General features: G+C 40.8%; 1 protein-coding gene across 1 annotated transcript in view; it reads left to right on the top strand.

Moving 5' to 3' along the window:
- TMC2 (transmembrane channel like 2) overlaps positions 1–21,465 on the top strand; it is a 35,356-nt gene extending 13,891 nt beyond the window's left edge. The window contains exons 10-20 of the mRNA XM_088521047.1: positions 1,518–1,665; positions 3,489–3,677; positions 5,422–5,601; positions 6,644–6,796; positions 7,693–7,821; positions 10,472–10,539; positions 11,677–11,916; positions 13,706–13,831; positions 17,654–17,732; positions 19,933–20,053; positions 21,212–21,465. Coding sequence (XP_088377173.1) covers positions 1,518–1,665; positions 3,489–3,677; positions 5,422–5,601; positions 6,644–6,796; positions 7,693–7,821; positions 10,472–10,539; positions 11,677–11,916; positions 13,706–13,831; positions 17,654–17,732; positions 19,933–20,053; positions 21,212–21,465 — 1,687 coding nt within the window. The remainder of the gene's footprint in view (positions 1–1,517; positions 1,666–3,488; positions 3,678–5,421; positions 5,602–6,643; positions 6,797–7,692; positions 7,822–10,471; positions 10,540–11,676; positions 11,917–13,705; positions 13,832–17,653; positions 17,733–19,932; positions 20,054–21,211) is intronic.
- Positions 21,466–25,976: the final 4,511 nt, after the last annotated feature.

The following is a 25,976-nucleotide window of genomic DNA, read 5'->3' as shown; positions in this document are numbered from 1 at the left end:
AGCAAAATCACACATATAATATAGAACCACTAAACTTCTGTCAAATAAAGGATAGAGAGATATTTTCAGATTTCCCTACTACTTTCTTTAACAGTTTTCTAAGAAAACCCTGGACTGTAGAAGAAAGAAACTGGAAATATTTTGGGTGAAGGAAATACTCCACTATCATCACAGTGCCCCAATATAAATCCAAGGTGATTGCCCTGTATGTGCTGGGTGCCTCTAGTACACGTGAAAAATAACTGAAAGCAATTAATTTACCACAGCTTAATGAACTATTGATGTTCCACTGGGTGCTCTTAGCATCTCAGTTGACAAGTCTTGATACTTGTCAACTGGACACTTCACAAACAAAAACCCCTGGATGGCTCTTCAGTACAAATGCACCACCTCTTCTGCCTTGAAGTCCTTGAGCCTCTGACCCTGGGTGGCTGGGAGAGCACTGGGAAAAGCAGGGTTTTATGCTTGCTGCATTCACATATTCTTCAGCATCCCCTGCCAGCTCCTGTCATGGGCTAGATGTACTTTGGGTCTGCTTTGAGATGGATCCCCAACACAATCAGCACAGTGAAGAGTTTTAATTCTGGGCCTTAAACAAGCCCTGACTGCTCGTATGCCATCCCATCTGATGAACATTCCTGGCCCCTCCCCAGGTACCAGCACAGAGGCAACCAGGGTGTGAACCAAAGCACTTCTTGCTGCTCAGAGCATCTCTGCAATGCTGGAAATAAAACCTCTCTTTCCTTCAAGCACATCATCCAAAGGTCATCCTTCCTTCCTTTGCAAGAAAGAAGAAGCCAGTGTATTTGCATTACTATTGAAATTACTGCTGTGCAGCAGAAATAGCCCTTTGAGCCCTTTGTTAGAGTAGGACATGGGGTTTTGCAGTACATTTGCCATGAAATATAGTCTTCCTTGAGAGACTAGTGCTAGGAACTCTAATGAGAGTTACAGGAGTATTTCAGGGATCAAATAGAGAGGGAATAACAGAAGCTGTGTCTGCTCCTGTGCTGATTAACAGGAATAATCCTTTTTGTTCCCTTGCATTGATTTACTGCAACCTCCTTGACTGCAGGCTTTCAGTGAAGGTATTGAAATCTCAATAAAACTTCAGGTAGTAGTAGTATAGTGGTACCCATGTTTTCTGACTTAATTTAACTGGCTAAAGATAACTGTTACCTTTTACCCTACAGCCTAGAAGCACTGTAAATAGACTTATTTCATACACTACATGGTAGAAGCAATTCCTGACCTACTTTAATCACCAATCACAATTTTTGTTTACACTATGTTTTCTAAAACAAAACCTATGCAGTCCTGAAGACCCCATCCGACAGTTCACAACAGGTCGAAGAGAACAATCACATGCATAAACCCATCTACTGTTACCTTGCTTTCCTTCCTTATCCACCAGCAATCTCAAGTCATCTGCCTTGCTCTGCAATGCTCAATCAATCACGTCTAGTAGCTCTTTGTAACACTTTTTCTGACCTTGCGCAATACATGTCCATATACAGAATGGCACGCAATGCAAATGAGAGCACAGGAGAAGGGGATGATGAAAACTTCGTTTTCAGCTGGAAAATGTTCACTAGTTGGGACTACCTCATTGGAAACCCAGAGACAGCAGACAACAAGTTTGCATCGATCACCACCAGCTTCAAGGTAACGCTAACTGGCATTTCTTAGCTTATGGGGATGCTCCCAGATCCCACCATAGCAGAGGTTTAAGGGGAAAACACGATACCTACATGGCATCTCTCAGTGCATCAGGGTACAGCACTGATCCATGACAGTTCCAGCTCCCGTGCCCTCGGTCACCCTCAACACTCCCTTTAGGATTTGGAAGACCATGTACATTCAAATTTCCTCTGGAGTGGGAAATATCAATTAGAGGCAAGTTTCAGTGGGGATGTGGGGACCTTAATCTTTCCCATCAACTTTTTCTCCTCTGTCCTATGCAAAAGCAATCCAGATGTGGGCTAAACAGCTGGGGCAGCTGCAGTGCTACACGGATAGGACAGGAACAGGAGGTACAACCCACCCCACCACATGAGGCCAAGGTTACACGCACAACTCCATATGTGGCCAGGAGGGCCACAGTTTCCTCTTTCCTCCTCTCCTATCCCCTACTAAACGCACACCCGTACAACAGAAGCAGGATAAGCTTTGGCCCAGGCTCATTCCTTTCCTAGCATGGATCTTATTCTGCAACTTGATGCACAAGAGAAGATAACAGTGTCACAGGATGGTTATTCCTATGGCTTTCCTCTGCAATACAGCTTGTCTGTCCTGCCTCTCTGTTATACTTGGAACCAAGCCTCAAAGACTCTGTAAAATTACCTTGCATTTTTTTTTGTATTGTCCTGAGTCCTAACAGTCTCCTACAGATCCTGCAGAAACTCCTTTTGCTTAAAAAAAAATTGCTTTTAAAGCACAATTTAATGTGCTTTCCTTTGTTAATTTTACAAAGTGCGTGTATATATATATATATATATATATATATATATATATATATGTAAAAAGCTAGTTTTACTTGAAATACTGAAGAAAATAGCCTTTGGATAACAAATTTCTCAATAATCTTCTGCCTTCTAAGTCCTCTTTTAATCGTAGCTTGTTTCAGAAAAAAATTAAAACCCACAAAATTAAAATACCCCAAGCAGTAGAGTGATTTTTGTGAGTAGAAAAAAAATATATACAGCAGAAAGCCTAAAGGTATTTATCATCTCTTCAAGGAAGGAAGAGCCCATACCACACTCTTTTACACACTCAAAACAGATGGTTGGTGGAAGGAAAAAGCAATAACTAAAAGAGAAGTCAGTCAGCACATAGCTACTTGATCTGAAAATGAAATTCATTCAGCTCAATCTTTTTTCCCATGGTAAACACTTGAAATAAGGCCCCAGAGAGTGGGTCATTGTGGTAGCATTGGACATGGATAAAATCAAAAGAATCTTTGCTAAGGTGCACAAATGAATATTTCAGGGTGAGCTAAGAGCTAAGAGGATACTGAGCAGGAATTAACCACAGCAGTTATTCACCAAGTGGAAAGAAAAAGCCTTAAGTGCTGGAGATTTTTCAAGGGCCCAGCCAAGCTTTGCTTGTGAAAATGCAAGAGATGATTTGATAACAGTGTGCAACTATTTATGCAGGAGAATATAGTGAGATCTAAAAAGTCCTGTGGTCTGGCAGCCACCAACAACTGGCTCCCATCTCAGCAAGGAAGTGTTTTACTTCAGAGTGCAATTTTCCAGCTACCCTTCCCTGGGATGTGGCAGGCTGTTCACCACCTGATGCCTTCCAGTCACACTGAGATGCCTGTAGGAAGTTCTGTTCAAGCCTAACAAATTACGGAGTTCAATATAAGCATAATAGCATGGAATTACATTTTAGAGGCTAGAAAATGTTCTGATGTTGCCTTCTAGCCTTAGGCTCTGTTCCCCTACATTCATGTTACTATTCTGTGAGTCTATCTGTTTTTTAAGGAATCTATTGTGGATGAGCAAGAAAGCAACAAGGACGAGAACATCCACCTGAGAAGGTTCCTGCGAGTGCTGGCAAATGTGCTCATCATCTGCTGCTTGTGCGGCAGTGGTTACCTCATTTACTTTGTGGTGAAACGTTCCCAGACTTTTTCCAAAATGCAAAATATTGGGTGGTATGAAAGAAATGAGGTAAGAAAACTTTACTTCCAGTTTTCTAGTGTGATAGCCTTTACTGGACTCCAGCATAATCATTGCCATAGTTTTAGGGTGTCATTCAAGACAGAGACATGTTACCAGTGCTCCTTACCAGTGCTCAGAAGTCCCTCAGTGACTTTGTACTTGTATTAATCAGGAAGATCATAGAGAATTTCCGGGACAAACCAACTATTCTTGTGGATAGGGTAAAATACTCTCACAATCAATTGCAATAACAGTCAATGGGTCTTTAACATGTACATCCCTTACCAATTTTTAAAGCATCTACGCTGAATTGCACATTAATACTTACAAATTCTACTGTGCCAGGAAGCTCTCTGAGTGTTAGAGATACCCAGGTTCAGATACAAAGCCATTTATGTCCCATACAAAGCTAAACCATTTACTGAATAATGAGAAAAGAATCTGTCAATCTACAGAAAAATGTAAGCTGTCAATTTTCTTTTTTATCTGATTTTGGAATAAAAAAGTAAAATTTTGAAGATATTCACACAATATTGTTTCAATCATGAAAATGTTTAATTTCAATTGTACTATAATATACTGTCAACCATACATTTTCATAGTTCCCTCAGAAAGTATCAGCAAAATAACACTTGCTTTCAACATCTTTTGATTTACTTCAGTCAACTCTTCCCAAAGGAAAAGTAACATACAAAAAAAAAAAAAAAGTGTAACATCTGAGATTTTTTCCGGTGATAACTTAAGACCTCAGTATGAACAACTCTGGGTACTTGCTCCTTTTGCTGAAAGGAGATGTGTAAAAAAAGAGACCTGTGAGCCGGAATTTGCCAGTGGCTCTCCAGATGCAGTCTCCTGCACGCCAATAGACATTATATACATATATATATAAAGCCACCAAGTCATGACTGAGTTAACACTGTTTTGTCAATGACTTAATTGACCTTAATGCAATTTGGTGTTTTGCAGAGAAACAAAAAAAAAAAATGAAGAGGACATATTCCCTTGAGCTTCAAAACTGAATCCATTCAGTGTTTCCATTTAAATCTGTAATCACCTATTGCCAAAGCAAAGGTGCTGAACACAGAAAATAAACATTAGCATTGACTAATTGCTTTATGCACACAAGCCAAGTCTTGTGATTCCCCCAAAACTAAAATAGGAAACTAAAAGCTGAGGCAGGCAATAGTATATGAAGACTAGAGGAAACTAAATATTTATGCGTATGAACTGAAGGGGAAGAAATTCTTCTGAGCTCGTCCCTTTGAGATAACATCAAAAGCGCTCCTGCAAGAGCAAGCCATACACCCAACACTCAAGTCTGATGCTGTGCTGACCACAAACTAAGCAAAGCCAGGAGCTGAGCTTGTTTTAGCTTCTTCTCCTTCATAAATTTTTAAGAAATCACACAATACTTGTTGACAAATTGCCTGTACTCTGCTCCATGTGTCGATCAGTCTAAATCTGTAATTAGCCTGTCAGAGTGGGAAGGAGCAGAAACTAATTCGGTGACATGCTATCACAAAACAAAATTTTCTCTCTGTTATGTACCATTTCCAGATTTGCTGCCCTGTTCTAATGGAAAATTGTTTACCAACATTAAAGAGATCTGTCAGTTTACTCCTCAACAAAATCAGGCTGCAGCGGCCACACTATAGGAAGTTCTTGCACTCATACTTACCTTGATAACTGCTCAAAGTAACATGGTCATTGTTCTTAGTATTAGTAGCAGTAATTTAATCTTCCTTTTTGGCAGGTTGAAATTGTAATGTCCTTGCTGGGTATGTTCTGTCCTCCACTGTTTGAAACCATTGCAGCACTAGAAAATTACCATCCCCGCATAGGGCTAAAATGGCAGCTGGGACGGATCTTTGCGCTCTTCCTTGGGAATCTCTACACATTTTTGCTGGCCTTGATGGATGATGTCAATGAAAAAGTAAGATCTTAGTCAAAAAGGCAAGCTCACTTGCATTTTTTGGCACAGCCCATCTCCACAGTTAGTATGGACAACCATTCCCTTTGCAGGAAGCAATCATCACCCTCCCCTCTCTGATCCTCTCAAGCATCAGCAGCAGCCACCCAGAGGTCACTCACAACCTGGAGGGGTTTTTGTGTTGTTTTTGGCCTGCATGAGCAAATCAAGGAAATGCTCCTAGGTCTATCAAGCTCACCAGAGATTCTCAAACTTCTTTTTACAGCCCTGAAAACAGCATAGTTATTGTCTCCTATAATCATGGAATATTAGAGTAATTTGAATTTTTTCCATCTGACACTCTTTGCAATTTCTATTAATGCAGGCCCTGAGGATATAGTTTATAATCCTTTCCTCCCACCCCTCCCTTCTTTAATATTATCTTGGCAGTGTGTTGCAGGCAGATAACCACAGGAAAGGATAAATGTCTAACTGATCCACAGAAAAATGACTCAATTTTAAGCTGAGAAAAATAATAGGAATTAGAGAGGTTTGCTCTGCTCTGAGAAATGCTAAACAAAGTGAGCAAGGAGGACTGCAGTGGAGACTCATATTTATAGCAACTCCATTTTCTTGCTTATCATAGGCCATATTCCCCAACCTTGGCTGATCTTACAGGCACTCTGGCTCCTCCTGTAATGTCATTCATGTATTGGGACTAAACTAGTGGTTACCGCAAGGAAGGGGATCAGAGTCCAGCTCAAGCAAGTACTGCCAAAAGTGGGTTTTGGAAAGGCTAGTCAATATTTGCTTGCCAAAACTATCAGTGCCCTTCAGGTCTGAGAGACTGCCTCCCCATTCCTGGCCACAGAAAGCACATTTCCAGTGCTAGTCCTGCAACTTTGCTGTAAGCACTTTCTTATATTAGAGGTGGTAACTTGTAGAAAGGGGAGAGGAAACCTATGGTTTGGATCTGAGTGCAAATTAGCACCAGCTCAGTCCACTACATCCTCTAGGGATCCATTTGGAGATATTTTTAGCCAACATGACATCTCTCCCATTGCAGCTGGCTGAAGAGGATGTGTTAAAGAACCTCACGCAATGGACTCTGCTTAGCCACCACAACTCGTCCACAGGGAATGGTAGCACCGCCACCCCACCTCCTCTTGATCCAGCAGACGTACCCAGGGGACCTTGCTGGGAGACAACCGTCGGCATTGTAAGAAATTCATAATACAGTAAAGCTCTGGGTTGGCTTGGGTTGTTGCTTTCAGTATTTCCAGGGTTGAGGTTTTTCTTACATATGGTGTCTCCTTTTCCAAATCCTCACATAGCAAGGCAATTTAACTGTATGGCCATAGATCTCAAACTATGGTCATGAAATATACAGAAAAAAGAGTCTGGGACAACCACAACTCTGTAGTATTTTCAGTGAAGAGCACAAGTGATTCCTGCTTGGTGAGACTGTCAAGAAATGTTACTTCCAGAAGCACTACTACCTGCCTCCTGCTACCTTAACTTGTTAATTTTCACCTGATATTACATCTTTCAACACAGATTAGGAAAATCCTACAGTTTTGCAAGAGTCACTGGCTTTTGCTCACAACCTCTTCCAAAGAAGAAGTAGAGTCCACAGACAAGTGACTGAATGACTGAATTAACCACTAATTTCAAGCAGGACTTCTTCAGAACAAAGAAATCCCTATAAGATTCACAAAAATAAGCCACAGTGACACAGAAATTTCTGTGAAAGCATTTGCTTTCTGCACAGCTGCAAGATCAAAAATGGCCTCTGTGTATATATATGTTTTAGACTAACATTATTGCAGCATTAGCATTCTGCTTTATTTTTATGTGTTACCACAGTATGTAGTGCAGTCAGTGGCACTAACAGCAATTGACAGGGCTAATGGCTATAACGGAGCTTGTGGTTCCCAGGCACAGAGATGAACCCTAAGCACTGTCGAGAGTCTGAAAACAGACAGGGAGTTTGTTCATGGCATGTCTTTCTGAAGGTTATTGTCATATAAAGAAAAACAGCTTAATAAAATAAAATCCAGAATGCACTACTGAAATTATAGGAGGTAAATCTTCTTTCCTTGTTTCAAATTGCAGGAGTTTGTAAGGCTCACTGTGTCCGACATCCTAGTGACATTCGTAACCATCCTTGTGGGAGATTTTATCCGTGCTTGCTTCGTCAGATTTGTGAATTACTGCTGGTGCTGGGACCTAGAGGCTGGATTTGTAAGTCAGTGTTTTTTAGCTGAGAAGATAAAATTAATATAGGGCCATATGTTTAAATATTATTGATAGATGGGTTTTGAGTGGTTCTAGGTATCTTCTGATCTTGTTTGATATTTTAATTGGCATATTTATTCTCTAGATTAGTTTCATCCTATAAAGAACTTTTACAAAAATACAATTCTCTCTCCCATTCAGGAACTTGAATCATGAAGTCGAGTTCGAAAAAAACATGCTAATGTTCATTCAACAGTTAAGATCCCAAACACTTGGGCCTTTTTATACTCAACTCCCCTTCTCAAAGCTCCAGACCTCTGTTTATTGCCCACCTTGTAGGCAGTAGCATGCTTTGCTCACAACACGGTCTTCTGATCTGTGTTGGAAGTTGGTGTTATTTTTTGCCACAGTGAAATAAAGAGGTTTTTTCCTCTTACACATATGCATAACACACAGCAGTGCAGGTCTCTTTAGTATTCCGAAAGGCTATATTACCAAAGCAGCCAGTACTGGAGCTGCAGAAATACAGAACAAAGGAATAAAGTCCACTCTTTCACACAGTTTACAACCTAAATAAAAAAAGAAGGGACAATAACAGGTGGATTCAGACAGACAGGAAGGTCCTGGAAATAATCATCTGTTTTGATCCACAAGCTGCCTAACCACTGTACTGGAAAGGTTTCCAAGAGAGGTCTGGAAAAATGCAATAGGGAGGGTTTTGCAGGTGCCTATGGGGGCCAGGTTAGATGAGGACAGCTAGGAAACACCCAAGGCATTTGCTGCTCATGGATTTATTTGTATTCCTTCTTGAAGAAGTAGAAGGGGTTTCTCAGAGGTAGATGGGTGAATTCAGAGCATGCGATTGCTCCTAGTATGAATGGTCACAGACTATGCTCTTCTTGAAACTTCTGGTTTTATTCTCCACGATAAAGAGCCCCTGTCCTCTTCTCATGTCGTTAGCCCTGTTTTGATCTTTTTAGATGCTTTCCTCAAAGTAATCTTTAAAAATACCACATGGGATTTTCTTAAGATCTCCGTTGTGCAAACAGCTGAAAGTCTCTTCTGCCCCTCAGGAAAACTCATTTCCTGAATATCTGTCTTCCACTTCTCTGTTAAATTTAAAAGAGCTGCTTTAAGGCTCACTCAGTGCCTCCCTGTCTCCTTCTCCTGGGCTTTTGGCATGAGCCCAGGCTTGCTGCAAGGTGGTTTTGTATTGAGAAACAGGCATTCAGCATCTATCAAGGGATGACTTGATGTAAGAAACTCAAGCAAATGAGCTTTAGCAAACTAGCAGTCTAATGCAGCTCCTAAGCTAAGAGAAACTCCGAAAGTTTTACAGTTCAACTCTCCCAGACAGAGCAAAGCAGTAATACCCACCTACCCAAGCCTAGCCATGGGCATTAGCCATAGCACATGTGTATAAGTTATTCTAACTTGTGTAGTCACTTTGCTTTCTAATACAGAATTACTCATCATAGAAGAAAGCAGGCACTGAATTGTATAGTTACTTTCATGGCAAAAATAAACCAATATTAATCTGTAACTAGAGACTTGAAGTAGAGATGGATCAGAAAAATAATAATAATAAAAATATTTTCAGCTATTTTTCCCCCAACTTAAAAGCATTTGACTAAGAAAAACTCTGACTAGGATCCTTTTCAAGTTTTTCATTATCAAAGCCAAACTTGGTTTTGCCCTTAGGTTAAACCTCAACTTTACCAAACACTGAAAGTATGGAGTACATGCAAACTGGATCAAAAGCAGACATACTATCCAGGATGTTTAAAATTATGGGCATCACCCATAATTTTTCAAAACTGTTTTTTAAAACATAAGACAAATGATTTGCTGGGTCCTTTCCCTTTTAAAAATAAAATAAAATAAAATAAAATAAAATAAAATAAAATAAAATAATCTTTACATATAGTTTAAGCTGCCAAAACTCATCTGGGCTTGTGCATACAAAAACATACCTATATAAACAATGGTTTCACTATAGGCAAATCTAGCAGAATAATAATTTATACAATGAAAAATATTGCAGACAGATTATACTTACCTGTTCTGGAATTACTACCATTAGCAACCACATCAGACAGGGTGCTCCATATAAAGTGGTGTTTTAAAAATTGTATAGTGCAGTCAAAAATGATGCCACATACTTATTAAGCTGTATATTCCCTCAGGTTTCCCTTCTTGGGGCCTCTGCTGCAAAAGCCAAGGGAGAGTATATAGCTGCTATAGTATTTGTCCTCCAACTCAGCCTTACAACCGGTCAAACATTCAATATTTTACCAAGGTGAAAATGCAAATCTATAGCCAGATACACCAGCTGGAATAAAGAATCCTATTATTATGCTGTAGTTCCTTTGCTCATAGCTGGCTTTATTAGCAGGGAAAAGATACAAACACAGAGCAAATGTAAGCACCTCAGGGCATCCTTCCAATTTTCTGTAAGCCAACAGAGTCTTGTTCTCCAATCAACACAGAGCACAGTAGCTCCATTTTTGCTTTCACAGCTCTGTTTCTGGACATTCACAGTATGCATGCAGCAGGAAACCTCCCGTAAATACTGTCACTCCAGGTTTAAATAAGCATCCTTATTGAGCACATCCTTCTGGTAACAACAAACATTTTTTTTTCCCCCTCCATGTAGCCCTCCTATGCTGAGTTTGACATCAGTGGCAATGTTCTGGGTTTGGTCTTCAACCAAGGAATGATTTGGTAAGACTTACTTCCTTTTTGGTTTTCATGTTCTTTATAAAATTTCCATTGGGACTAGAGAGCATCCAATCTTGTGCTTTGTTTCCTCAGATTGTTTAAATTTCTGTGATTGATTGTAAAAATGGAAATAACATTTTAAAATCCCAGCTTAGTCAAAGAGCAGTAGCATTGCCCTAGTTTAAACACAACAAAGCTTGCAAATCCCACTCTACTCTCACTTTATAAAGCCGCACTTTTTCCTGAAGGTATAGTTGTTCTTTCCTTGCCCTTCAAGATGGTTTACCTGTTGGAGGGGCTATGAGCTTGCATGTCAATAGAGGGGTGGGCAGGAAGGCGACTGATCCAGTCAGGGAGTAGGGGCACATCCCAGGACTACCCCAAAGGAGGGCAAAAAAACGGCTGCTGTTACCCCTGACGTCTGCTTCTAGAATCTGCCAGTTCTGAGAGACCTGAATCATGAACCTGATGATCTTTCCTACATACCAAGGCTCAGTGCCAAAGGACCAATACCCAGTCCTCCCATTGCTGGGACTGAACTCCTCCCAGCAAGGTTCTCAGCACATGCAATTTTAGAGGCCTTAAGGCTTGAGCATCTTGCTGTGGACAAAGTACTGTGAAGCAAGGTGGGAATTTGAAAGTCCAGGAAATCCCATCTATTACCAACACCACAAGCCCCGCTTCCTCTGCAACCACAAAACTGCTGGCAGTGGTGACAGGCCGCTACCATGGGCAGTTGCAGGTCCAGAGGCACAGTCCTCTTCAGGAATTCCCTCTAAACATGGTTGTGAAGCACAGTTTTGCTGAGCTTGTTGGTCTTTCAGCAAAATACGCTGTTTTAGACCACCTGGGACCAAAAGCCTCCTCTGTTTTAAAAGTAATTTTTGTCACAAACTGAAAATCTACCTCTGCAACTATTAAGAGATTGAGACCTTGCTGGCCCTCCCTTGCTGTGCCTTAACACAGGTGTCTTCTGGCTTTTCCTCCAGAAGCCAGCCCACTCATACTCAGATATCACTTACAGGCAAACTGGCCACTGTCACTGCATTAACAAGTTTTATCCTCTTTTTCTAAAAATAAATAAAAAAAAAAATCCAGTGAAGCGAAAAATAACATCTGTTCTTCTCCTTTCCTTTTTAGGATGGGATCCTTTTATGCACCAGGGCTTGTGGGTATAAACGTGCTGCGTTTATTAACCTCCATGTATTTTCAGTGCTGGGCTGTCATGAGTAGCAACGTTCCTCATGAACGAGTGTTTAAAGCATCCAAGTCTAATAATTTCTACATGGGACTTTTGCTGTTGATCCTGTTCCTCAGTCTCTTGCCTGTAGCCTACACCATCATGTCTCTGCCTCCTTCCTTTGATTGTGGACCATTCAGGTATTAATGAAGTACCAAAATGCTAGCTTTCTGCCTTGATACATAAGAATATTTTCATGAAATTAAAAGGCCTCTAACAGAGATGGTGAAGTACCTCAATTTTCTGTCTTGTTAAATTCTTCTTAGGAATGTAAGGCAACAGGCCATCATCACCTGTGAGGTGCAAACAGGCACCTGTGGTAGGAGCACTGAGCACTGAGCTTGCTCCGAGTTCTTGTCTGTTTTTCTTTTTTCCAGCAGGCACTGCTAATTCAGATGCTTTGCCCCCTCCTCACCTATGTGATTCCCAGAACTCCTCCAAGAAGTGCCAGTGAAAGCACAAGAGGAGTGCAGGGATGGGCAGCATGACACAGCTTCCCCCAAAACGCAATAGACCTCAAGCCTTCCAAGACCTTCATTAGAGCCAAGAGCTCCCACAGAACAAGATGGATTTTATTTGTTGAATGTTGTTGGAAAACAGCAGGAAATTGATAGGTCTGAGCCTCCACTGTTGCAGCTTTTTTTTTTCTCTCTAGATTGCCTTTTTTTATTATTATTAATTAGGCCTGAATCAGCACCGCACAGAGCACTCAGTGGACTGGATTAACATGCCAATAAAGTTTAATTTGATTGAGTAACACCATTTCCTGTGCCCACTAGGTCTGACTCAGCAAGGAACCAAATTGGAACAAATCGTTCCTGTAAAGGCACTGTTTTAGGTTATCCACGTGCTAATAAAAATCGGCAATACAAAGATGCGGAGAGAAAGTGACAGACCAAATTTTCCTTAGTTCTATAGTGAAGACAGGTGTCAACGAGCTATGTCAGGAGATTTGACAGGGAACTTGTTGCCTGCAGGTTATCATTTGGAGATGACTAACATGAAATGTGAAAGAGCTATTTTAGTTTCTAATCTCCCCTTCAAAATCCACTCAGCACACCTCTCCTACCACGGCTTGATTAAAAGCTTAACTCTTCTGGGTTGGTGACAACTGATGAAGCTGGAATACCATTTAGCCTGGTCTGTCTTCATTGATTCTCATCATGACAACAGAATCCAACACTTTCTTAAGCAGAATCCAATGAACCTGCCAGATCCTCAAAGAAAACAAGTCTAAAGATTAGAAATAGGCACCAACAGGGTTGAATTCATAGACCCATAGTTGCTGTGGTTTGAAGAAGGTCAGTTATGCAATCCAGCCCAACTCCCTGCTTGTACAGATACATTCTATTTTTGTACAGAATATTCTCATCTGTTTTATCAGCCAGTTTAAAATGACTCTTTCACTGAGTTTCCTATTAAGTGATAATCACAGCTTGCTATCTTTGTCCTTACTTAGCTGCTCTTCAAGTTGGCTCATTATTTCAGAAAGTCAGAATTTACATATAAAAAGTCATCTCTACTATGAAATGGCTGCATTTAGTGAGATATTGATCAAAAATGTTTGGTTACTGTAATCTGTAGGGCTTTTATACATTTCAGAGTAATAAATGATCAGAACTCATGCAGGAACTATGTGTTGAAATAAATATATTTTCTCTTGGAGAAAGTTAATCTAACAGAGATACTTCTATACTCAGTAGGGGGAAAAAGGCTTGAACAATAATAACAATAATAATGATAATAATAATGATAATTTGAAATAAATACACTTCGGTGGAATTTTTATGTCAAAATACCTTGGTGGCCAACAGCAAGCAATTGCTCTGTGAGAGAGAGGAAACATGCTACTGTGTATCTTCAAATAAGGGGCTTTTGCTGACCTCCGGGAACTAGCTATAGTCCCTAACTGACTATTTGTCTTTCCAGTGGAAAGAAGAGGATGTACGAAGTAATTCAAGAGACTATTGAACTTGATTTCCCAGTTTTTGTTGCCAAGATCTTCAGCTATGTGGCTAATCCAGGACTAATCATACCAGCAATTCTGCTCATGGTGTAAGTTTTTTCTTGCAACATTTTATGTCTCATTGTGGGGAGGAGGTTGAAAAAAAATCCAGAATTTTAGCAATGCACAACTTCTGCTGTGTTAATGTCCAAGATCCAGGCTGAGGACTCCTTCCCGCATCCTCTCTCCCTGCTAGATGTGGTCATCCCACAGCAGGAGGAGCTGCCTCTCTGCCCATTTACAGGGACCCACTGCAGCACCTGCTGCCACTGGGTGCAGGAGGTTGAGGAGGTTCGAACGTTCACTTTGGCAGGGTTCAAATGACTTGTCTTCACAGAGCAGTTGAAGTTAGCACTTACTTTTGGAGAGCAAGGTAACCTTCGCACTGAGTCAGCTCGACTGCTTGCCATCACTTCATTTCCTGACCCAATTAAACACTGCCTTTACACTGAAATGTACTGCTGACACTGCTGGATTTTCAAAGCATTGTAGATTCCATGTGAAAATTTTCAGCAGCCAGTGGGAAATGTATGGATGGTTATAGCCTGGTTCCTTGTGGAAAAGCAATTTCTATCACAGCTGGTGGTATTTACAGTACTGTCAAGCCAGGATATTCAAAAATTACAAGTTCCAAAAATAATATATATATATATTTTAGATATTAAATCTAGAATTTGTTTCAGTGCTGTCTGAACATTCAAGCTTTGAATTCATGTCTGAAGTCACATTTGATCTTCAGAAGCAGTAGGATATGACAAGTTTATATATATATATATACACACACACATATAAATACATATTATACATATATTTATTTATATTTGGCATTGCTCTTGAGGTTTTCAAAGCTATCAAAAGGAGTGGGAGAGCTGTGGTCACAATTTATAGACAGCTTTGAACACACCAGTCCAAACAGCTAGAGGCTGGGAGAGTTTCAGGGGACGTACCATACATGCTTGCTTACTTTACTCTTCCCTGACTGTCCCCTCACATTGGAAATAGACCTCTGGGCCAGATGGACCTTTGATCTGATCCAGCACAGCCATTCTTGTGCACTGTAATACTCTTTTTTTTTTTCTGACCAGGTTACAGTAAAGATAATTCCATTAAATTAAAATAGATGCAAGTTCACGTGCTAACCATATGTCATAAGAGTTTCGTATTAGAACAACAAGAAAAAAATCCCAATTAAGCTGAAAATTACTTGCCATCCCTCTGCAGGCCGAAAATTACTTTACTGATTTTAACCTAAATAAAGATGATCACATACTCTAACTCACATAGACAGACACTGCACTTGTAAGACTCAGACCAGGTACATGCAGAAGACAAAAAGCCTCCTGCTACATCCCCCTTATGATCAAGTATGTTACTGAAGTACGTGCTCAATTCCTGAGGGCTTTGATGTAGGTCTAACAGATGCTACTGCTAATAGGAGATGAAGAATGCAGAACTAATCCATCCCAAATGGCTGACCTTTACATCAGGGTTACAAGTTAGCCTCTTGAGGCTTCGATAAACTCCCCCCTCCCTCAACCCTCCAAACAGTGGAGGGAGAGAGGTAGGTCTTGACATGAACATAAAGTTTTATTCAGTGACAGTTGCCTTCTGTTTACTCCAGGATAAAAATTGGCAGGAATTCAGCTCCTTGCTGATGCTGCCCCTTTTCCTCCTGTTCCCTGCTGGCTATTCTTCAGTCCCATGCCACCACTTTCCTATCAGTCTTCAGCTATCCAGAGAGTCATAATCTTAAAAGAGCGGATGCTTCCACTGTGTCAACATGAATCAGACAAGTAGCAGTAGCCCTTGCATGTCCTGACAGTATCAGATGTGTTGTATGAGCTAGACCCTCATGCTGATCCTGATCCAACTCACCATGAGGTTCAAAACAGCAAAATGCAGCTACTGGAATTTCATCTGGCTCTGATAGCAGAGAGACAGCGGCTCTCAAAGCAGCAGCAAAACAACCTGCAACACAGCCCAAGTTAAAAAACAAACAAACAAACAAGAAACCCAAACACCTCTACAGACATCAACAGGTGGATCATAAATTCACGGTCTGCTGGAACGTAACTACTCAAGTGGATTATAACTTGTCAGGATTTTTTTCTTTTTTTTTTTTTTTTAGTTTGCATGTTTTACACAATTTTTGAAAATCAATAGTGATGAACTGAATAGATGGTGCTTTTCCCAGGAATGGCTTGGAGTCAGTAAGCAGATGATGTTTATAATTTATAAGAATAAAATCACTCTACAAAAGCAGGAGGAGGCATTTTTGACAATAAAAATATTACTGGCTGGCACTGATGGTGAGACAATCCCAGACACTTGGGCATGTTTTAAAATATGCACCTCTCCATGTTCCAAAGGCTGGATGCCAGGAAACCTTCTTCCATTTCACTTGCCTTTCAGATCCCTCCAGTTTAGCTTATTTTATCCTTTCTTTGGCATGTCCCTTTTCACAGAAGGAAATTGAACAAAAGCCTGTGGCTCCACTCCGACCTGGCTCCTGCTCACCTTCCTTTCCCCGTCTCTGCTTCAAGCACTGTGCTTTCAGGATAAGGTTCCAGCGCTGCTCTGCCACAGCTTTCCTGGTTGCTAACTTTTTTCCAGGTTTCCTGTGTAATCTAATGCCTATCTTGTCTCACTCGTGTGATGGAGAGGAATCTACCTAAAAGATTGCCACCAGCAAAAAGGGTCATTGGTTCCCCCTTGATCCCATTGACTTCATTGTTGTGGTGCTCCTGTGAGCCAAAAGGACCTGTCGGTCTAGCAGAAAGATAAAATTGATTTTCATCATTGGAATGGGCTTGCTGAGGAAAGAGCCAAGGGCCAAGGCTTGTGTAGGGGAAGCAGAGGGAGTCCATGACAAGACAAGGAGGAGGCAGGATGACCTTTTGTTTTTAACTCCTCTCCTTTATTTTTCCTTTTGTTTTGGAACAGAATTGAGCTCCTGGACTAGTGTATCCTATCTACCTGACTGTGCCATGAAGCAGCCTAAATTCCTCCTCCTAAGCCTTTAGCCTCTCAAGGCAGCTTGAGGCAAAAATAGGGAAGAGCAGGCAGAACAGATAGCTGCTGTGCAATCAAGGCTCAGTAACTGAAGCACATAGGTAATCCTCCTTGGGACCTCAGCTGTACATAGGCCCCCTGTATGAGTTATAGATGGCACTGCTAAAAATCCACTTGAGTCAGAACCAGCGAATCTCTGGATACAGCCACTAGATTGGGTTTGGCAACATGGGTATACACTGGCTTTCCTAGCTCATCACCCCACAGGACAGCAGACTCACCGAGGGACGTGTGTTTAGGAGCATCATACAAGTCAGGAAGAAGTGAAAGTCCTGGAAGTAAAAGATACAGTAAAGGATCTGCAAGACATAAAATCGGCATGAATGTTTTTGAAGTTAATGATGGATCCTTGGCGATTCCCAGGGCTAGTTAGTGCCAGTTGCAGCCAGACATAACTTTAAAGATTTTTTTTTTTTAATGTAAGTTCCTTCTCTGTCAGGCCTGCTGTCATACAAAGTTAAGCAATGTGTCTTTAATCCCCAGCTCAGGGATAATGGCAGCTGTGAGTGCAGAGCTACTTGGGAGCTCTGCCATTTCCCACAGGAGCTCTGTGAGTCCAGCATAGCACTGGGAATTTCTCCAGAACTAGAAAATAGGTCAGATAAAATAGACTCGTTTAGCTTTGTTCATTTGTGAGCTGGACAGCAAGGTGGTTCTTTGGAGGAATTCCCTTTATTTGGGTTTAAATCTTTCCTCAGTGTTCTCAGGAAGGCATTAACTCTGGGGGTCTTACTTTCCCTGCCTTTAAAAGTTTCTCTCTCCTCTGATCCTGTCACTATACCACACATTTATTTTTGTAGCCTTGCCATCTATTACCTAAACGCTGTGTCTGAAGCATACCAGCGCGCCAATGCAGAGCTGAAGAAGAAAATGCAAATGGTAAGTATTCATCTGGCAAAGCTGTTTTTGACGCACCACACACTTCAAGTTTGATGGGTAACACATGCTTTTAAATTGCTTTTCACTTTAGACTACTTTAGTGATACAAGGGGGAAGACACATTTTACATTTTTTTCATTCCTTTTTGATAGCATTTAGTGGCTAACTGCAAAGAGTTGTCCTATCCCATAACAGGTTCCAATTTAATACATCAAAACTACACTGTGTTTTCCTAGCAATTGCACTACAAATTGCCCACAAAAATACATTTTCTCAAAGTTCAAGTAATGTTTTGGAAACAGCAATTTCCCAGGGACAATGATAAGCCTATCAAAACATCAACCAGGTTTCATTCAAGCTGAAGAGCGAAGAACTATAAATAACAACATGGCAATAACAGTTTATATATATTGTTTTGTTTATAAATATATATACATACATATAAACATAACTATATATTTTATATATATACTATATGTGTCCATATATATAATTCTCAAAGCATTGACAAAGGAGGCAGGTATCTCTGTCATACAAATTGGAAAACTAACATACAGATGAAACTGCTTGAATTAGGAGGATAGGATTTGGACTTTCTGATACACAGCGCTAGGGGAGGTTCGCAACAGGCAGAGGACTCCTGAGCATGTGGATATGAATTAGGTCTAGAAGTCGGATTATATGGAAGTGCAGCTCTGCTCCTGATTAGCTAATTAGAATTGATGAGAAACAGGGCAAAGCCATGCTCATGTGCTGTCCTGTTTCCAGGATCCATGCTGGTCTGGCAATAGCTGTTTGCTTCCCTCAAAGCTTTCCTGGTGGGTCGCTAACACAGTATTGTTTTGTACAATATAGACATGCACTAGGACATCCAGTCCTGCACTAGGACAGGATGTGATCCCATCAGAAGAGTGGTATCATCCATTTTAATACTACAGGGCAGAATCCAAGTCAGGGAATCGATGCTGTATAAAGTAACTAATTGCATAAAACAGAGATCAGTGCAACATTTAAAAGGGAGAAAGTGAGCACTGAGAAATGAGATTCCATAAATTGGTCTGAGTGTCCAAATTTAGTACTGATCACTTCTGAACATGACTTAAAATATGGATCTTTTTACCTATAGCACTTTTATTTAAGTATATTGCAGGAGTCGAGCTCCTCTTACAGCAGAGTTGGATTTAGGTTTGTGCTATGCAAGCCAACTATTTGCTGGGAGAAGCAACCACAACCCCCTATGGAAGAGTCGCAAGGCAGAGTCCAGTGCTACTCAGACACACAGGAAAATCCACAGATAAGGGCCTGTTTGCACAGATCTCATGTATCCCCGTGCCACAGGCACCCACAGGTTTGCTGAAGCAGCTGAGCAGAAGGGGAGGGCTGGGCACAAGTGAGCACAGAAGGGAGGTGCCAGGCATTGGCACAGGGGTTCAGTCACTGGAGCCTGCTGGTAACTGCAGCATGACAACTTGCAGAACTCATGAATATTTGCTTTGGCTGCCCCAAAAGCCTGCTAGGTTCACTCAAAGAGATGGAGTCATCTCGGCAGGTTGGGACCTTTCCGTAAAACAAGGCCACTAACCACGCTGGACCTCCAATCAGTTCAGGCTCGCAGGCCTCTGCAGTAGCAAATTTTCCTTTCAGGAGGAGAGACAGAGCAGAGATGGTGTCTGTCTAAACTTTCTCTTTGCATAAAAAAAACGAACACTCTCCCCCATACAGTATGCATGTCCTGTGTAGAAAGAATCCCCTTATATTTTTCTCCCTCTCCCTTTCTTCTATCCAGAAGGAAATATTTCAATGCAAGCAAAATGCATGCAGGCAAAATCAGATAGCCCTATAGTCACAGATACCCTCCCCGAGAAATACAGCTGTATAAAACAAAATCACGGTGAGGGCAGATGGGCAGCTACAGAAGCACATAGGCAGGGTGAGAAACATAAAGGATATTATGCATTAGCACTTTCCCCTAACACAAGCAGGGTCACTGCTTCCAAGGCTCTTGATCCTTTCCAGGATGTGTTTCTTTTCTACAAAGCCAGGCAAGATGTTGCTGGACCAAGGTTCAGCAACACTTGGAACTTGACAAAGACATTACATTCATATCAACAAAAAAACAGGCTAAACATGACACCAGGCAGTCATATCACAGATTATGTCTTCAGTTGCAAACTAAATCTGATGGTTGTAATTACTGCAGCTCCGTGAAGAGGAGAAAAACAAGAGAAACAACAAAGCCTCCACGAATTCTGCGATGCAAGATTTGGAGGATTTATTTAAACCAAATACGAAGAATGAAAATCAACCTAAACAAGTGGAAGGTAAGAGTAAAGCAACCCTCCCAATCCTCCTGAAAAGGCTTCTTTTGTCATCAAGTGATGACAGGGAAGGGTGAGGAATTGGAGGGGTATAACTAGCACAGATTTTGCCTGGTTACAAAAATATGTCCAACAATGGAGACCAAGCAACGGTCTTTTATTAGACTGGGTTATGTCGGGTATGTCTCACACACCATTATCAAAGTGTGGATATTACAATCCAACATGGATTCAAAACTGAGCTACTAATCATACCAAGCATAAAAGTGACAATTCATTCAAGAAACTCCTTGTTTCTGGACTGCCGAGTTGAACTGGCCCAAAACTTTCTTGTCAACTGAGGTTTCACTGGAAAATTCATAATGAAGGAGACATAAGCTTTTTTACAAGGCTGTGCTGGTCACAGCAAGGACAAGTATATGCACATAGCAAACTCTGCTAGTGGAGTCTCTTGCTAGAAGAGTGACTGAAGAACAAGGCATTAACATCAGAGTTCGGGAGCTCCCAAGGCAAGTGTAATAGTTCTTTTAGCATCAGGCTGAATCAGTCATTTCCACTAGAGCTTCTTGCTAACATTTTTGAAAAAACTAAACCTCAAATTTAAAAGATTTTGATTTGACCTTCATGCAGGGACAAATCAGTGCCCTTACAACTTATTAAATGAGTTGTCTCTCTCTCAGACAGACTGAGGTGAATTGGAAAGTTGTGATCAGCCTTGCATAGATTCTCTCTGGAGCAGACCTAGGGTTTTTATTTGGACAGAAATAATGTTTGAAACACTGCGGGTGGATTGAAAATAAAGACTAAAGACCCCAACGGTAGCTGTTGAACACCAATAGCTACTGTTGGTTAGATGTTTACCAGCAAGGTTGGTAGGACTATCATGTCTTAGAAATGCATCGGTAAGAACTTGCAAGGAGAACTGGGACAGTTGGGACACGTACTGTGTTTTGGCCAGGGGCTAACAGTCTTGTTAAGGGGGCTAACAGATATCCCCCCTGCCCCTTGCCAGGGGCTAACAGTTTCTTCATTTGGACACTCAAACACAAATCCTCACGCAACTGGGTTATTGCATGTGGAAGAAACAGCAGCCGATGCCGAAAGGGAGAAAGGCATTGTTTGCTTTCAAGAAAATTCATAACATTCAAATCTTTGTTCTAGACAAGAAAATAGAGCCTCCTAATAAAACCAGCCCCACTGGAAAACAGGGAAAAGCAGCCGCTGAGGATGTCAGCCCCATCAACGGCAGGAGAGGAGTAGCCCTCACCCCACCACTGCACGTGCTCGTGACACGGCCACCGATGCCTGGTGTCAGGACACCCTACCCTGGCCAGGCCAGGCCAGGGCCTTACCCACAAGGACCAGTACCTTGGAGGGGGAGAGGACACCCACGCTACCCCCACGCTCCTCGATAAGCTCAACAACATTTCTTCTGTTTGCCACTGAAGTAGATGTGTTGTATGATCTGTAGTAGTTTTAGTAGAAAATTATTATCGTACACTGGTCTTCCATTAATGATATATATTGATCCAGAACTGATTCTAGCTATAATAGTTTTATTTAGAAATGTAGCAGTACTTCAGAGATGCAAACAGTAATGTCTGTGCTGATTTTGATGAGGAAGAAGATAGGAGGTGGGTCAGGCTGAAAATTAGTCGCAGAATTGCTGAACTACTGCACACAGGTCCCAGCTCTATAGCCCATATCAGCTGCAGGGTGAACGCATTCTTTGGGTTTTCTTGTCATTTCAATACGTTTTTCTTTGCCATCCCCCAGCCTGATGAAATAAGTATTCTTTCAAAATCAAGCCACTCTTTCTAGTTGCACAGAAGTCTGTATTAGGAATAGATGATTCCTACTAGATTAACACAAGAAGGTTTAATCAAGTGTACTTTGTCTATTTGTTTCAACTTTTCTACGCATCTCACCACCACTTCTTCAGGGGATTCCCTGTTTGTAGCAGAACTATGAACATAACATACTTCTGATTTAGTAAAACAGCCCAGAATGGTTGAGAGACTAAGTGCTTTGTCTGGTTCCCAAACCATTTAGAGATTTCTGGGGCAGTTTCAAATCACGTCCAGATACACAGACCTAGAACCTGGGATTTCCCAGAACTTAGTGGCAGGGCTTCTCTGAGCTGCCGTGTTCTTTTACATCTTTAGCTTTTTTATTGTTTACTCAACCCCATCTCAGAAAGCGTAGATCTGAAGAAAAAAAGTTTGTATATGCATTGCTCTTCGTAAAATTTATGTAGAAAATGAATCCATATTCTTTAGTAAAATGAAAATAATAAATCTTGCTAGTGAAATGCTTGGAACTGAAGGTTCTCCCCTGTAATTTTCCTACTAACGGCAATAAATCTTGTCCTGTGAGACATTCGGGAAAAGAAACTCTATAATCTAGTTCTCTGTGACTTGATAGAGCACAGACTGACATTCAATACAGGAACATCTGCTTTTGAGGATCAGGGTAAAGAGATTTAGTTTAGTTAGATTGGGAATAGGATATTTTTTTTCCACATTCAAATCAATAAAAGCATTTAGGCATCTCATTTCTAGTAGGAATTAATAGAATTTAAGACCTTAAATACCTCTCTAGTCATCTGTAAAGATCTAGCCCATTTCTGCATGTCTGTGCTTTATAAAGTAGAACAGGTGCACAGAGTAGTACTAGAGAGGTGCTTCCAAGAGATTTAATGAGAATCAATAAAAGGAGAATTCAGCAGTTCTTCAAAAATGAAAACACTGCATTTTGCTTTCAAATACAGTAAACTCTATTGGCTATTTTTAAACACATATGCCCCTGGCATGCAGATCAAAGTCAGTCATTGCAACATATCTTGTTCCTAGATATGTTGCAATGGTCAGTGTCGCCCATTCCCTGAGGGAAGCTTCACAGGAAGCTGCTTATTAGATTTATTTCCTGGTTTTGAAAGGAGGTTTCTTAGAACTGGTCTCACAGATAAAAATCATCGCTGCAGGAGATCCTAATATAATGCAGATGTACTGGACTCTCCTTCTGCGCTGGTCTGCAGAGATATCCAGCTGATTAAGTGGAGAGAAGTCAGACAAGAGAAGGCTGTTTCTGATGTGCCTGTGAGAAGTGGTAATGTTGGTCAGAGGCCAAAAAGCTTCCTCATATACATCAAAATAGTGTCATAATCTTTAGAAAAAAAATATAAAGAACAGAAAGATTGTCATGGTGGAATCATTTGAAGTTCAAATGTAACAGGTTATGGAGGATGTTGCCCCTCATCATTCCCACGGGTGTCCATACAGAATACATCAGAAATGTTAAGCTGCAATGGATGAACACACTGGTCACCTGGTAAGTAAGAAGGAACTTGCAAGAGTGAAATGGCTGATTCAATGCTTTGCAGTCCAGTTGGGCTGCCCTACTAACTCCAATGTCTTAGCCAGTGGTTGCAAAATAAATAGGACTTCTCTCCTTGGAAGTCCCCATTTCACATTAAAACATAAATTACCAGCAAAGGGGAGAAGTGAATTCAGATCTTACATCTTTGCTAGAAAATATGAGCCAAGTGGAAACATGGATGCGCAAATGTGTGTGCACACATGAAGGAAAGATGTAGAATAGCTTTACATATTTATTAGTTTTTACAAGAAATAAGACAATTAAAAAAAAAAACTTATGAAGAATCCAGACCTCATGAGAACTCTGGGCTGCTTTTGAAAACCTGAGAAACTTGGACAGATTTAGATCAAGATTGAGTAACTATTTCAGGATTTCAATGCTCTCTGAATAAAAGCTCTGACCCTTGCAATAATACTGAACATTACAAAGCACTTAATCATCACTGGAGCATCTGACTACTCACTACCTAATTTATCTTTCAAGGTTTGCTCATCTCTAATTATGATACATTAGGTTCGCCCACTGATCAATGTCCTTTGCTAGCTCAGATCTTTCAGGATATAAGGGCAATAATACTTAACGCTCAACAATTTCTGTAAAGACCAGTGGACAACTCCTGCCTCCAGTTCAAAACTGGGACATCTATTAAATCGTAACAATTCAAGAGAGTGCAAAAATAACAACCCTTGGTTTTCCTATTCAGTGAAAATAATTATTTCTCTGTAAGTTTTGAGTCTATTCACCAGTTATTCAGGTGTAATTAGCTTAAACTTCACAAACTCATTAGAGCATTTGATAGCATTGAGTTTCATCCCTATTTTTCTGTTTTTAGGATCAGCAGTAAGTACTTGTCTGAGAATTCAGCAGTGATTTTTTTTTCTTATCCTCCCCTGGCATTTGTTGAAAGACTAGATCCATCCCAAGCTTCTCTAGGGGCTCAGGCTAACTTCAAGGAGAAGGGGAAAAAGAAGGGAGGAAAAAAATAAAACTTAGTGGCTTAGTACATGTTATTAGAGTGTTCCCAGTACCTCTAACACAGCAGTCAGTTTGCTTTCTTATACAGCTAAAAAAACCTCTGCTTTGCAAATTTTAAACATCTTCTATTGCCAGTTGCTCTAATGCTGCATTCCAACAGGTTTTGGTAAGGAGGAGGAAAAGATGCAAGCTTAAATCTTCTCTTATTATTCTCACTGATTGTTCTTTTAAAACAGGTAACTCTTCTAAGCATCAGTTATTCCTTTATGCGGCCAGAAAGAGTATGGCAGAATGAGCATTTGCTCAGCTTGACTAGCAGATATCTCAAGAAAATGAATAAATAAATAAGTACCGTTGTGCACAATTTGGTTAAATGTGATGTTTAAAAGTGATACCAGCATGTACATTTCATTTAGGGCCAGAAATACCATTTAGCCATTTCTTTCTTGACTGGGGTGCGAGACAAACTTGTACATAAAATGGACAGAGAAAAAACAGACACCAGTAATCAGGTTTGCTTATAAAGCCAGCAAATACAGTCAGCAAATAAAGTCAGCAGGTCCAAGTATCTTGTGCAAATGCATGCATACACTGACTTTGCATTCAATTTTGCATTCAGTTACATAACATTGGTGCCTTGACTTTTCAAAGCAGAAAAATCCATATTTTGCTGCACGAGGAGGATAAGTTCATTCTATTCCACCTTTTTCAACAGGTTTTGAGAACAGTTTCAGCCATCTGCCACAGACTTCCTAGTCTCCTTTAGTGGTCAGAAACTGAAGAACTTAAAAATATCCAGTCTTGCATTTTCAGATTGCTTAAATAAAGCTTTCAGAGAGCAACAGAAACAAGCATTGCACATCATAAACACTGACAGTATTTTTAGCTTCTAAGCTTATTTATTCCAACAAGTAGTCACAATCGTCCTGTTGAGCCCTCTTTCATTCTCTGCTTCTTTAACTGTCCATGCACTGAGACAAAGCCATCTATCACATGTTTTGGACTCCTACAGCTAATAAGATTGTCATCTTGCTCCAAACTCAGTTACAGAAACCTTCGATCTAATCAACCTCCTTGCTTCTTCAGTATCTCCATCATCTTTCACTGCAAAGCACTGCTTGCAGGGAAGGAGGAAAATTTCTTCATAAGAGAAAACACATCAGTGTTTTGGTGAAGGATTTCTGGGTTTTTTCAAGGTGCTTAAGAGGACTGTCAACTGCGCATCTAAGTTAAGGAATTCTCTCCCGTATTTTGAGCCAAAAGGGCTCCACATAGTATGTATGCCATAGTATGTATAAGGTCTGTGAGCTGTATGTCCAACAAATTACCGCGAGTAATCGTCACTGACAAATCAAGATGAGAAAGACAACTAGCAGCCATTCCCCAGCAGCAGAGTGAGAGGCTGCTCAGGATCAAGCAGTCCTTCCACTGCTTTTCCACGGGGAGGCACATGCCATCACGATAGGAGGCAACAGGCTGCCTTTTCCTTGGGAGAGGGTGATTGAAAGATAGACATTTCTGCCTGGGTCAAAAGCTGCCCTTATAAAATGGTAGATGATCCCCTGTAGTGAAG

The sequence above is a fragment of the Tinamus guttatus genome, unplaced genomic scaffold, assembly GCF_059628265.1.
Source record: "Tinamus guttatus ecotype Peru unplaced genomic scaffold, ASM5962826v1 Tinamus_guttatus_pri_ptg000115l, whole genome shotgun sequence".
NCBI lineage: Eukaryota > Metazoa > Chordata > Aves > Tinamiformes > Tinamidae > Tinamus > Tinamus guttatus.
Note: the sequence above shows the minus strand (reverse complement) of the source record. Positions and strands in the feature narration are given on the sequence as shown.